This window comes from Dama dama, chromosome 9, assembly GCF_033118175.1.
Source record: "Dama dama isolate Ldn47 chromosome 9, ASM3311817v1, whole genome shotgun sequence".
NCBI classification, from domain to species: domain Eukaryota; kingdom Metazoa; phylum Chordata; class Mammalia; order Artiodactyla; family Cervidae; genus Dama; species Dama dama.
In genome coordinates, this window is record NC_083689.1 from 24589722 (window position 1) to 24604664 (window position 14943).

A 14943-nucleotide genomic window follows, 5' to 3' on the forward strand; every position below is an offset into this window, starting at 1 on the left:
AGTTCTACCACTGGCAGTTAAAAACCCATCCCAGATAAACAATATCCCCTCCTCTCCTTAGCCCCATAGATCTTGGATAATGTCACCAGTGGCTTAGGAACCTCCAGTCATCTCCTGGGCAGCCACGGCATCCTCCTGAAGTGCCCGGTCTGCCCTCATTCTTCCTGTCTTGCTTTCCTTTGCCTCCTCCTCACACCCAGCTCACCGTGCACTCTTAATGTCCTTAAACACAAGCTCTCTCCTGCTATTTCCCAATGTTTTCTCCAGTTTCCAGCTCTCACGTGGCAGCCAGAGCACATTAGCAGCCTCTCCCCACCCACCAGGCCTTAGAAAGGACAGCAAAGAAACAAACTAAAAAGGAAACCCACAGCCATGTGACCAACCCAGCAGAGGGTCTTGGTGGTGGACCAGAGACAGAAGACCCCGCCACTTCTGGGAGCGGGGTGCCTCGGGTGGGAGGATGGGGGGGGCGGTTCCCAGGACCTCAGGGACTGGTGTGGTGTCCCCTGGGGCCCCCGGCCCCTTTCCCAGGTGCTGAGCTCACCTGGCAGGAATCCACCTTCCCATCCAGGTAGCCAGCACACACCATCCTGTCGGTGAGTGAGTGGCCGTAGAGGCTAGTGCACAGGGCCTGGTCCAACAGCTCCACAGTGGCCTTCTGCAGCATTTCTGGCTTGACCACTGCTTGGGACGGGGAGAGATGAGGGGGGAGCACCCCGTACCCCCAAGCCAGGAGCCTGAGCTTCAGTTTCTCCCACCCCATGCAGTGGACCTGCTGCAGCCCCAGCTCAGAAAGGAGCCAGGCCCACCAGTGCCCACTGACTACCCTCCCAACCTGGACATCTCAAGACTAGGCTCCTCCCTCCCCTCCCCAAACCTACCCACCCTAAGCCCCCACTTCCCTGCTGGAAACTTTTCTTAGCCTGGCAGTAGCCCCATCTTGACTAAACATTAAATCAGATTAGGTAGCCTTCCCTCAAAACCTCCAGGGCATTTCCCTACCCCCAGCTGAACCTGAATGCCCAAGCCTGGACCACCTACCCTGGCTACCCCAAGCCCTTTGCACATGCCATTCCAGCTGCCTACATGGTTTGTCCCTGTGAAATCTGTCTGCCTTCTTCCTTTCATCTCCTATTTTAAATCGCAGCCCCCTGCCCCTGCATCCCTGCCTGATTTTTCTCCACTTGGTACGTCACCATCTGTCACTTTTCTTGTTTACTATCTACTGCCCCTGAAATTGTGCTGTCCAACACAATAACCACTGGCCATGTAAGGCTATTTAAATGCAGACTGAAGCTCATCACGATGAAATGAAACATAGAATTCAATATCTCAGTCACACCAGCCCGGGTCATGGGGCTGCTGACTCCCTTAGTGGATGGCACAGACATGGCAGGTGTCTGCCACCGACAGTTCTATCAGGCAGTGCCAGCCTGGACTGTGGGCTCTGTGTGGGCAGGGGTCTCTCTCTGAATGGCCTGCTGCCCAACCCCTGGAATAGGGATGCCTGGTCTTATATTAGGCGCCACCATCTCAGGCCCTTTCCTAAAGATGTCCCCGACCCCAACTTCTTTTTCTTGTTTCCTTCCTAGCACCTCTCACCATCAATCACAGTTGATCTGACATAGTTACCCCTACACTGATAGTGAACCTGCCCTACCCTCCCAGGGCCAGGCTCCCCTGAGACTCTGGTCACAGCCAATCCACACGTAACCTCACAACAGTTCCTGTGTTTCTGTTTAGAGACACCTCACTTATCCTGTGTTGTTGATTCACTAATAGGGAGCTCACAGTCCATAGCGCCATAACCCTCACCTGAACAAAGCTCGTCGAATACAGGGATTTCTTCCCTATGAGACACATCCCAGCCCTCCTGAGCTTAGGACCCTAGTCAGCATGTCAGCTGTATGCTTGGGGCCTATTTAGATTTTGTCAAACTTGCCACAGAAAGCACGAAAAAAAAAAAAAAAACGTGGTGGTGAATAGACCAGAAAAAGGACACCAGTTTCTAGTCTGAGCACAGCCAAGAAGGCAGGGTGTCACCAAGCTCCCCCACCTCACTGGGAACAGATTCCGCACATTGTGGATGACCACAGTCCCCTACGAGTGTCCACCTGGGGGGACAAATGCATTTTCGCAAGTGGGCAAATTTGCAAATACAGAACCCGTGGCTAACCAGACCAGACCGTGTGAGGTTTGCTTGGTTGTGCTGTGCTGGCAGCCTAGCTGCGCGAGCGGGTGCTTACGGAAGTCCTCCTTGAGGTAGCCCCAGCCTGAGATGAGGCACTTCTTCCTCGGTGGGAAGACGTGCGAGGCGGCCGGCAGGCACACGGGCTGCACGTGCCGGCTGAAGGGCAGGGGTCCGCCCAGCTCCAGCACCGCCACGTCGAAGTCAGCTGTGTCCGAGTTGTAGGATGGGTGTGTGATGATCCGGGTCACGCGGGCCCGCACCGTGCTGGCCTCTGAGCCGCTGAGGTAGGTGGTGCCCACGTAAGCCACCCACTCCGGGGAGTCCTGGAATCTGCGGGGCAGACAGACCCCAGCTCAGAGGCCCACCAAGGCTGGAGCCGGGGCGGGGGTGGGAAGGGTGGGGAGGGGGCACGGGGCACTTACCAGGAGGCAGGTGCCCCCAGACTCAGCCATGGAAACTGATGGGAGTGTTTTCCATGCAACATTGGCAAAAATCAGAACGAATGCACAAAAATTAAAACACAGTGCATGAATTATCAGCATTTTAAACAAAGACAGGATCCACAGGGCCGGGATTAGGGTGAGGAGGGTGAGGCACTGAACACGGACTGGGCACCAGATGATACTGTGTAGCCATTTAAATTTTCTCAGGTGTGATGGTATATGTGTATTTGAGACTATGCTTCAGTTGTGCAGATGTGCTAGGGTGCCTCAGAGGTGATGCATTATGATGTTTTCTACTTAATTTCAAACTGTTTGGCAAGGATATATATGTATGAAGTGGTGTGGGGGATACAGATTATAGACACAGCCAGATGGAGAGAGTGAGAGAAAAAGAGAATATGGCGAAATAGTAACAACTTTTGAAATCAGGTACAGTAAATCCCCTACATAAAAATCTTCAAGCTGGGAACTTTCAAAGGTGTGAACATGCCCATGTATGTCAGCTATTGTACTCTTCAAGGGACTGTACTGTAAGATTAAAAATGTTTTCTTTATGCTTTGTGTTTGCTTTTTATGTATTATTTGTGTGAATTGACCTATAAATCTATTAGAGTACAGTAGCATATAACTGACTGTATTAGCTGGGTACCTAGGCTGACTTTGTTGGACTTACTCATTGGACTAACGAACGCGCTCTCAGAACGGAACTCATTTGTATGTAGGGGACTTACTGTACAGGCACATGGTACTTGTTGTACTATTTGTCCATCTTTTCTATTGAAATAGTTTCATAATAAAATGCTAAGAGGAACATAATTTAAAACAATAAAAAGAAAACAACTCTTCTTGCCCTGAATGTCATTGCTTATGTGACCTGTTTCCCCCAGTCTTCCCGGGACCGGAACCAGGCTACCCTGGGAATTAGCGACCCCCTGCCCCGGGGCAATTCTCAGGCAGTGGTTTCCCAGGGAAGTCCATATTGCCTGTTGCCCTGCCCTCTCCCCAAGGATTCTGCAGATGGAAACAAGTAGCGATGGCTGGCACAGCCAGAGCCTTCCAGAACCTTCTCCTACCTTTGGCCAGCTCCGTTCTGATTGGCCGCTCGGGTTGTTAAAGATTCTGACCATCTTCAACAACAACCAGAAACGACCCAATTCAAAACTGGGCAAAGAACCTCAACAGACATTACTCCGAAGAAGATATACAAATGGCCGATAAGCACATGAAAAGATGCTCAGCATCACTGATCATTAGGGAAATGCACATCAAAACCCCAGTGAGGGGTGAGAGGAAGGTTCAAGAAGGAGGGGATATAAGTATGCCTGTGGCTGGCTGATTCATGCTGATGTATGGCAGAAACCAACACAATAGTGTAAAGCAATTATCTTCCAATTTAAAGCAAATTAATTAAAAAATTAATATTTTCATTGGAAGGACTGATGTTGAAGCTGAAACTCCAATACTTTGGACACCTGATGCGAAGAGCTGACTCATTGGAAAAGACCCTGATGCTGGGAGGGATTGAGGGCAGGAAGAGAAGGGGACGACAGAGGATGAGATGGTTGGATGGCATCACCGACTCAATGGACATGGGTTTGAGTAGACTCCGGGAGTTGGTGATGGACAGGGAGGCCTGGCGTGCTGCGGCTCATGGAGTCACAAAGAGTTGGACACGACTGAGCGACTGAACTGAACTGAATTAAAAAAAAACCACAATAAGACACCACTTCACAGCCACGAGCATGGCCATTATGGAACAAACAGGGACTTCCCTTGTAGTTGAGTGGTTAGGACTCTGCACAAAGCAGGGGACATGGGTTCGGTCCCTGGTTGGGGAACTAAGATCCTGCATGCCAAGTGGCCAAAAAACATAAATTAATAAAAAACAAAACAAGCAAACAAAGTAACAAGTAATGGCAAAGATGTGGAGAAATGGGGAGCTCCGCCAATATGACACAGCAGAGACCCTGAGCTCATCTCCTCTCAGGAGCACACCCAAATGACAACTCTGCAGAACAGCCATCGATGGAAAAGACTGGACCTGCCAGCAAAGAGCTCCTACATCTAAAGGCACAGAAGGAAACACAGCGGGACGAGGAGACGCAGCTTCACGAAACAGTCACATCCCGTCCCCAGGTGAGCGGCCTAGGAGCTAGAGAACAACTTCTTTGCAGAGGTTCCTCTCCAAGAGTCCACATCAGGCCCCCTGGTCCGGGAGTCCAGAACTTTTTTAAGAGGAGTCCCCAGAGCTTCTGTCTTTGGAGGCTGGTGGAGCCTAACTGCAGGAGCCCTCACAGGACGGGGAAGATGGAGGCTTCATTCTTAAAGGGCTCACAGAGAACCCCAGTGCACTGGGACCCAGGGCAGAAGCTGTAATTCAATAGAAGCCTGGGCCAGACCTGCCTGCTGGACTCCGAGGGTCTCCTGGGGAGGTAGGGGTGGCAGCTGTGGGGTCACCCTGGGGGCATAGACACCAGTGAGGGGCATACTGGGGAACAACCAGCCACGTGAACACTGATGTTGGTGAAGCCACCTTGGCTTTTTGCCCCAAGACCTGGCCCCGCCCAATGGCCCGCAGGGGCCGGGTGGTGGGACACCCAAAGCCAAGCAGCTACCCGAGCAGGGGGGACACAGCCCACCCGTCGGCAGACAGGCTGCCTCAAGACCTCCCCGTCCCCAACCCCATAGCCACCCCTAGACACAGCCCTGCCCACCAGAGGACCAAGACCTACAGAAAACCTGCTAGAACAGCCTCACCCACTAGGGGCTGATACCATGAGCGCCAAGTTGCTCTAGTCGTGTCCAACCCCATGCACTGTAGCCCACCGTGCTCCTCTGTCCATGCGGTGTCCCAGGCAAGAATACTGAGGTGGGTTGCCATGCCCTCCTCCAGGGGATCTTCCTGACCCAGGGATCAAACCCGCATCTCCTGTGGCTCCTGCACTGTAGGCAGATTCTTTACCACTGAGCCCCTGGGAAAGCCCTTAGGTGGCAGACAGCAGATGCAAGGAGACCATGACCCACAAGGCACGCCAGACCCTGCCCTAGGACCAGGCCCAAGCCCTGCCCACGAGCAAGCCAGTGCAACCTCCAGGACACTCTAGAACCCATATCTGACTGTGTATGGAACCAGCCCCCTTGCCCCACCCCCAGCAATGATCTGACACCAACTCTGGGGTCCCTGGGCCCTGCAGCCAGACTCCAGGAACCAGCTCTGCCTGTCACCTGCTCTGGCTGGCACCAACCCCAGGGCCTGGCTTCACCTGCCAGTGGGTGGGCAAAAACCCCACTTCAGTCTTCAGGATCCGGATTCCACCTGCCAGTCAGCAGTCAGCAGTAGCCTCGGGCCCCCTAGGATCCCACAACTACATAGCTCGTGACCAGGACCCACTAAACAGCAGCCTGCAGCACCCACACAAGACAGTGCCCGGTGGCCAAGCAAGCCCACCAGACCACCCACAGAGTCACCTGGTTTTACAACAAATGTTAAAGGAACTTCTCAAGGATGTGGAAAACTTGGAACCCTTGCACACGGCTAGTGGGGATGGAAAACAGTGCAGCCGCTGTGGTGAACAGGATGGTGGCTCCTCAAAGGAGTAAACATAGAACCACCATATGACCCTGCAATCCTACCTCTGGGTTTATACCCAAAGGAACTGAAAGTAGTGACTCAGATACTCTCATACCCACATTTGTAGCAGCATTATTCACAACAGCCAAAAGGCAGGAAAACCCCAAGTGTCCATCGATGGATAAATGAACAGACATGTCCAACAACACACTGGAATATTATTTAACCATAAAAAGGAAAGAACTGACACCTGCTACAACCTGGATAAACCTTGAGGACGTGATGCTCAATGAGAGAACCCAGACACAGAAGAACAAACACTGTCTGATCCCACTCACAGAGGGTCCTAGAGGAGTCAGATCCACAGAGACAGGAGGTAGATGGTGGGGCCAGGGGCTGAGGGTGGGGATGAGGAGTCAGTATGGATATTTTTTGTTGTTTTTGGTTTGTTCTTATTTTTTGGCCACTTGGCCTGCTGGATCCTAGTTCTCTGACCAGAGATTGAACCTGAGTGCCCCCTGCGTTGGAAGCATGGAGTCTTAACCACTGAACCACCAGGGAAGTCCCTGAGTTAGTGTTTAAAGGGACAGAGTTTCAATTTGGGAAGATGAGAAAGTTTTGTAAATGGATGGTGGGGATGATTACATGACAGACAATGTGAATGTACTTAATGCCGCTGAGCTATACACTTGAAATGGTAAATTTGTGTTATGTATATTTTGCCACAACTAAAATACATTCAGATTTAACAAAAAGAAAAGAGAAGGAAAGAAAATAGCGAGTTCCAAGGACACTCCCAGGGTAGTGGAGTCCCCAGAGCGGAAGGAAGATGGGATACAGGCGCAGGGTGGGCTCTGAGCCCGCAGGGACGTGGACTCACTCGTTGAAGCAGTGGGCAGCAGACACCAGCCACCTGGCGCTGATGATGGCAGCCCCACAGAAGTGTTCGTTGTTTTCACGGAGGCTGACTTGCCAAGGGAACTCCCCTGGGGACGCTTCCACACCACCCACAATCCTGCCAGCTGTCTTCCAGCCAGGCTGCAAGCCACAGTCTGCAAGACAGAGATCACCAACCAGGACCCCCAGAAGGCAGGACTGCAGCTACACTCCCAGCACGTCTGTCTCCAGCCTCTCATCCCCACGGTCCCCACGTTCAGACGTCAAAGATCTGAACCAGCAAACCACCGGATTCTGGGAGACCACATGGAACAGATTCTCCCTCACGGCCTCAGAAGGAACTGACCCTGCCGACTCCTTGATCTCAGCCTTCTAGCCTCCAGAGTGGGGAGAGAGTAAATTTCTGCTGTCTCATCCACTCAGCCTGAGGTCCTTTGTTTTGCAGATCCAAGACAATCATACACTAAACTCAGCTATATGAGTGCTATGTACCTATGTGACCAACCCCCTAACGCAAAACCCTGGACACCAAGACTTGGGTGAGCTCCCCCGGGTTGGAAATACTTTGTGTGTGATGTCACACATGCTTCTGGGCAAACTGGTTAAGCACTGTCCACCTGACTCCACTGCAAGAGGCTAAATGGAAGCTTGCTTGAGCTTTGTCTCTCCTGGACTCTGCACCTTTTTCTCTGCTGACTTTCAGCTGTATCCTTTCACTGTAAGAAGCTATAACCACGCATACAGCAGCTTTACCAAGTCCTATACGTACTTCCAGTGAATCACTGAGTCTGAGGGGGTCGCGGGGACTCCTGACCACACCTGCCAATTTCAATCAACCTCTATATTGTCCTCCACATCCAGGCACCAGACACTATGAATGTGTTCCTCACCATGTATTTTGAAAGTTTTGAAGTCTTTATATGTCCATCTTTTCATAGGATGCCATATCTCTGTTTACTTAGTCTCCTTTTATGTCCTTCAGCAACATTTTCTAATTCTATTTAATTGTTAATATAGACATGACACATCATGTTTATTTTGTGTTGCTGTTGATCAGGTGGCGCAGTGGGAAAGAATCTTCGTGCCAATGCAGGAGATATGAGAGATGCAGGTTCAATCCCTGGGTCAGGAAGATCCCCTGGAGGAGGAAACAGCAACCTACTCCAGTATTCTTGCCTGGGAAACCCCATAGACAGAGGAGCCTGGCAGGCTACAGTCCGTGGGGTCACAAAAAATCGAACACAGCTGAGCGACTGAGCACATTGACCAACAGTGAGATTTTTTCCATTATATCTTCTAACCTGTTATTACTTGTATAAAGAAAAGCAATAACTTTTTTATGTGCTAGTATTTATCTCCCCCTCATTGTTGAACTGTCTTATTTTTCCAGTCTCCTTTCAGTCAATTTATTGATTCATTTAGATAATCATATCTACTGCAAATTTTGATAGTTTCCCCTCTTCCTTTCCAATACTTATACCACTGTTCTTGCCTTATTGCATGGGCTAGCATTGTTAGAAAAATGTTGACTACTCTTACGACATTTCAACTGTAATTTTCCCTTGCTCAGATCCTTTTAGTGACTCCCCACTACGTATAGAACAGACCTCCAGTTCCTGGTATTTGAGGCTTCCCACAGTTTGACCAGGAGCTCTTATCAGCCTGATATCTTCCCTCCTCACCCACACACCTCAAGCTCTCCCTTCTCTGCTTCCTGCTCATGTTTCTTGTCATATCACAGGTGCTCCCTCCCTTTCTCTGCCCAGCTCCAGTGAATGCTGGACCCACATGTCTGCATGAGATGGGCACAGTGGGCCAGAGAGCAGAGCCAGCAGCTGACCCTGGGAAAGGAATGTGACCTGTGGGCCAGTTCAGACAGGCAGACTGACCACAGTGGGCCTCGTCGGAGCCGTCGGAGCAGTCTGCTGTGTCATCACACTCTGGGTTCAGCTTGGTCACACACTGGCTGTTCCCGCAGGAAAAGGCAGTCCCTGGACAGCGACCTGAGGGCAGACAAGAACCAGGTACTTGACCTCACTCCATCTCTCCTGTCTGCACAGAGATTTCTCTCTCCAGGCAGAAACTCAAGAGCAGGAAAAACCACTTCTCTGCTTCCTTGTCACTGAGTCTTTCTGAAATAATCTTCTCTAGTACAGACACATAACAACAAGAATGCCAGTCAGTGCTTGGCCCAGGGCTGTGAAACCCAAGCAATACGTGTCCCATGTGTGCACTTTTACATTTCTACCATCCATTTTTTAAAAAAAGAGATAGGTGAAATTAATTTTTTAAATTGCAGTAGAGTACATATAACATAAAATTTGTCACTGAAGTGTAGGTTCACATTTAGGGTCGGTCATTGTCTGCAGGGTGGGGGGCGCATCCTGGGCACCGTGGGGTGGACAGCAGCATCGCCAGCCCACCACCTCTGGATGCCAGAAGCCCCCCAGTCGTCATGACTACAAATGTTCCCAGACATCACCAAGTGTCCCCTGGGGGCAGGATCACCCCTAGTTGAGAACCATTGATGTAAATCTAGATAAGTGTAAAAGAATCCACCTGCCAGTGCAGGAGATGCAAAAGACACAGGTTCGATCCCTGGGACAGGAAGATCCCCTGGAGAAGGAAATGGCAACCCACTCGGGTATTCTTGCCTGCAAAATCCCATGAACAAAGGAGATTGATGGGGTATAGTCCATGAGGTCACAAAGAGGTGGACATTGTGTGATAACACATGTTGTGAGCCAGCTGGGAGGAGAGTCACCAAAATATTTAAAGCAATGAAATTCTAGGTGGTCCATACTCTTCCCCCCCACCCCGCCAAAATTGTTTGCTTTCTGTCTTTTAACAACATTACATCACTTGAAAAAAATAAAGCCTTCTTCTAATTTTGCTTAGCTCTGAACAATTAAAAGTGTCTCATGTGCTTGCTTCGGCAGCACATATACTAAAATTGGAATGATACAGAGAAGATTAGCATGGCCCCTGCGCAAGGATGACACGCAAATTCGTGAAGCGTTCCATATTTTAAAAAAAAAAAAAAAAGTGTCTCATTTTTTAAATCCTTTGCTCACACAGGACTAGGACTCCATCTCCCCCCACAAAAGGCTGGTGCACAAAACTAGCATTTACTGTGTTTGAGGGATTTCCCTTGTGTGCCTTCAAGAAGCTTTGGGAAACCTCTCTTGGTGTTCGCAAACGGAGAAAATTGGGCAGAGGGCAAGGAGCTGAAAAAAACATACTTGATTTTTTAAAACTGAAGTATAGTTGATTTATAAGCAGGACAAAGGCTAACAGAGTTTTGCCAAGAGAATGCACTGATCATAGCAAACATCTCTTCCAACAACACAACAGAGGATTCCACACATGGACATCACCAGATGGTCAATACTGAAATCAGGTTGATTATATTCTTTGCAGCCAAAGATGGAGAAGCTCTATACAGTCAGCAAAAAAAAAAAAAAAGAGAGAGAGAGAGAGAGAGACCAGGAGCTGACTGTGGCTGAGATAATGAACTCCTTATTGCAAAATTCAGACTTAAATTGAAGAATGCAGGGAAAACCCCTGGGCCATTCAGGTATGACCTAAATCAAATCCCTTATGATTATACAGTAGAAGTGACAAATAGATTCAAGGAATTAGATCTGACAGAGTGCCTGAAGAACTATGGATAGAGGTTCATAACATTGCACAGGAGGTGGTAATCAAAACCATCTCCAAGAAAAAGAAATCCAAAAAGGCAAAATGGTTGTCTGAGGAGGCCTTACAAATAGCTGAGAAAAGAAGAGAAGTGAAAAGCAAAGGACAAAAGGAAAGATATACCCATTTAAATGCAGAGTTCCAGAGAATAGTAAGGAGTGATAAGAAAGCTTTTGTGAGTGAACAGTGCAAAGAAACAGAGGAAAATAATAGAATGGGAAAGACTAGAGATCTCTTCAGGAAAATTAGAGATACTAAGGGAACATTTCATGCAAAGATGGGCAAAATAAAGGACAGAGACAGTATGGACCTAACAGAAGCAGAAGATGTTAAGAAGAAGTGGCAAGAACACAGAAAAACTATACACAAAAGATCTTAATGACCTGGATAACCACAATTGTGTGGTGACTTACCTAGAGCATCCCAGAGTGTGAAGTCAAGGGGGCCTTAGGAAGCATCACTACAATCAAAGCTAGTGGAGGTGATGGAATTTCAGCTGAGCTATTTCAAATCCTAAAAGATGATGCTGTTAAAAGTGCTGCACTCAATACGCCAGCAAATTTGGAAAACTCAGCAGTGGCCAAAGGACTGGAAAAGGGCAGTTTTCATCCCAATCCCAAAGAAGAACATTCAAACTACTGCACAATTGCACTCATTTCACATGCTAGCAAAGTAATATTCAAAATCCTCCAAGCTAGGCTTCAACAGTATGTGAACTGTGAATTTCCAGATGTTCAAACTGGATTTAGAAAAGGCAGAGGACCCAGAGATCAAATTGCCAATATCTACTGGGTCATAGAAAAAGCTAGAGAATTCCCGAAAAACATCTACTTCTGCTTCATTGACTATGCTAAAGCCTGTGGCTGTGTAGATCACACAAAAAACCTGTGGAAAATTCTTAAAAAGATGGGAATACCAGAACACCTTACCTGCCTCCTGAGAAACCTGTATGCAGGTCAAGAAGCAACAGTTAGAACTGGACATGGAACAACAGACTGGTTCAAAATTGGGCAAGGAGTATGTCAAGGCTGTATATTGCCACTCTGCTTATTTAACTTACATGTAGAGTACATCTTGCAAAATGCCAGGCTAGATGAATCACAAGCTGGAATCAAGATTGTCGGGAGAAATATCAAGAACCTCAGATATGCAGATGACACCACCCTAATGGCAGAAAGTGAAGAGGAATTAAACAGCTTCTTGACAAAGGTGAAAGAGGAAAGTGAAAAATCTGGCTTAAAACTCAACATTCAAAAAACGAAAATCATGGCATCCAGTTCCATCACTTCATGGCAAATAGATGGGGAAACAATAGAAGCAGTGACAGATTCTCTTTTCTTAGGCTCCAAAATCACTGTAGACGGTGACTGCAGCCATGAAATTAAAAGATGCTTGCACCTTGGAAGAAAAGCAATGACAAACCTAGACAGCATATTAAAAAGCAGAGATATTACTTTCCCTACAAAGGTCCATTTAGTCAAAGCTATGATTTTTCCAGTAGTCATGTATAGATGTGAGAACTGGAAAATACAAAAGGCTGAGTGCCAAAGAACTGATGCCTTCGAACTGTGGTGCTGGAGGACTCTTGAGAATCACTTGGACATTTAGAAGATCCAACCCATCAATCCTACAGGAAATCCACCCTAAATACTCATTGGAAGGATTGATGCTGAAGCTGAAGCTCCAATACTTTGGCCACCTGATGCAGAGAGTTTGACTCACTGAAAAAGATCATAATGTTGGGAAAGATTGATGGCAGGAAGAGAAGGGGATGACAGAGGGTGAGATGGTTGGATGGCTCAATGGACATGAATTTGAGCAAACTCCTGGAGACAGTGGACAGGGAAGCCTGGAATGCTGCTGTCCATGGGGTCGCAAAGAGTCAGACACAACTGAGCTACTGAACAACAACAATAGTTGATCTATGATCTGTTCAATTCTGCTGTGTAGCAAAGTGATTCAGTTATACATGTATGTGTTTTCATATTCTTGTCCATTATGTTTTGTCTTAGGACATTGAATATATTAATAGTTCTCTGTGCTATACAGTAGGACTTCCTTGTTTATCCATCCTATATATAATAGTTTGCATCTGCTAATCCCAAACCCATAATCCTTCCCTCCCTGACCCTCCTCCACCTTGGCAATCCCAAATCTGTTCTTAATATTGTGAGTCTGTTTTGTATACAAGTTTGTTGTAACATATTTTAAATTCCACATATAAGTGATATCATATGGTATTTGTCTTTCTCTGCCTGACTTACTTCTAGTATGAGAATCTCTAGGTCCATCCAGGTTGCTGCAAATGGCATTATTTCATTCTTTTTTTACAGCTGAGTAGTATTCCATTGTGTATATGTGTGGTGTAAACACCACATTTTCTTTATCCATTCATCAAAACATACCTGATTTTAAGTCTCTTTCTGTCAGCAGCCCCTTTTGGCTTCCTGCAACAAAACAAAGAGATAAAAGATTATTTAGTGAGTGGCGAATTTCTCTGACAACATCATACTGCAAAGCAGGGAACTGCACTGTCCACCTGGGAGCCACTTAAATTCTAAATTAACTCAACTGAGGTAAAATCAGATAAAATATTCTGTTCCTCATAATAAGAGCACAACAGCCACATGGGGCGGGTGGCTGCCAGAGTGGATGGTGTAGACCTGAAACAATTTCATCTGTGCAGAAATCTCTCTTAGCACTGCCAAGGTTACTAAGACACCAAGTGTGTTATGGGTGGTAGAAGGGTACTGTAAATGTCCTCCAATGCTAGGTCAAGGCAACAATCTTTTAATCTGCACACTCTGAAATCACATCTGGCTCTCAAATCCCAACACACAGTAATATTAGAATTTCAGAGCATAACATCTACGCTTAGTTTTATACCAGGGGGCCAGGGGCCAAATCTGGCCCACCACTTGTTTTTATAAATAAAGTTTTATTGATACACAGATAAGTGTCCATTTGTTTATATATTGTCTTTGCTGCTTTTGTGCTATGATAACCAGGTTGAGTCATCTTGCCAGAGACCCAATGGGTGGCGAAGATGAAAATACAAGTTGCCACCCTGTGGTGTCTACCCTTGAAGGTAAAGCAATGTATATATGTTTCCTTGTCACTGAAAGGGTTGATTATGGAAAGTGTCAAGTTTAATGCAACTTTCACCTGGCTCCCCTCCCCCAGCATGTCCCTCCTAAAGTCTCCTCATCTCTGGGGCCACTCCCCTGTGAGCTGGGCAGGCACAATGGTGCCACAGGGGGCTGGGGGATGCCACAACCCTGGGGTCACTCACCTGTGAGCTGGGCAGACACAATGGTGCCATAGGGGGCCAGGGGGATGCCGAGGCCCTGCAGCCTCGCATGAAGTCCCTGCTGCAATAGCTGCTCCTCCAGGCCTGGGCTCGGTGTCCACAGGGCCAGCAGCAGAAAGTGCAGCCGGAAATGCACCAGGACGCTGGCGTTGCCCTCCCTGGTGGGGAGGACATTGGCCTTGAGAGGGAGGGCACTTCTCAGCTGGAATTCTCTACAAATCCAGGGGTCCCCCAAGATCCTTTACCCCCAGGAGGCCCTCACTCACCAGTAACTCAGCACCGTGCAGCCCACGCAGCTGGACTCCAACTCTGTCTCTTGAAAGCTGCTGACAAACTGCAACAGAAACAACAGCCACAAATGTGAGCCCCATGGAGACCCCTGGCTGGGAGAGTCGGGGAGGAGGAGAAAAGCATCTCCTCTTCACCTCCACGTGTGCAGTCAGCTCACACTGCTGAGTGAGTGATGGGGTGGGCAGTCCCAGGCCGTGCCTGTGGAAACACAGCTCCACCAACACATGATGGAGAAACACGTGGTCCCTCCACACACTGGAGCATCACTCAGCCATGAACAGAGGTGAGGGCCTGACACTCACAACCACGTGGATGGACCCTGAGGACACGATGCTCAGTGAGAGGAGCAGACACAGAAGGACACACAGGCTGTGATTCCACTGATGGGAAACGTCCAGAACAGGCAGATCCCAGACACAGAGAGTGGGTTCCTGGTTGTCAAGGGCTGGGGAGGGGATGGGAGTGACTGCTGATGAGGAGATGGGGTTTCCTTTTGGGGTGATGAAAGCTCCTGGAATTAGAGGTAATAGTTGCACAACTC

The 14943-nt window shown here is 48.3% G+C and overlaps 1 protein-coding gene and 1 non-coding gene across 2 annotated transcripts in view; one reads left to right on the forward strand and one right to left on the reverse strand.

Moving 5' to 3' along the window:
- TMPRSS9 (transmembrane serine protease 9) overlaps positions 1–14943 on the reverse strand; it is a 60565-nt gene that overhangs the window by 12410 nt on the left and 33212 nt on the right. Inside the window, exons 4-10 of the mRNA XM_061150746.1 lie at positions 14378–14445; positions 14094–14269; positions 13207–13248; positions 8992–9105; positions 7086–7257; positions 2247–2521; positions 545–681 (exon numbers count right to left, since the gene is read on the reverse strand). Coding sequence (XP_061006729.1) covers positions 545–681; positions 2247–2521; positions 7086–7257; positions 8992–9105; positions 13207–13248; positions 14094–14269; positions 14378–14445 — 984 coding nt within the window. The remainder of the gene's footprint in view (positions 1–544; positions 682–2246; positions 2522–7085; positions 7258–8991; positions 9106–13206; positions 13249–14093; positions 14270–14377; positions 14446–14943) is intronic.
- LOC133062940 (U6 spliceosomal RNA) lies at positions 10026–10132 on the forward strand. The gene has a single exon (XR_009694260.1). It is a non-coding gene; the product is annotated as a U6 spliceosomal RNA (small nuclear RNA).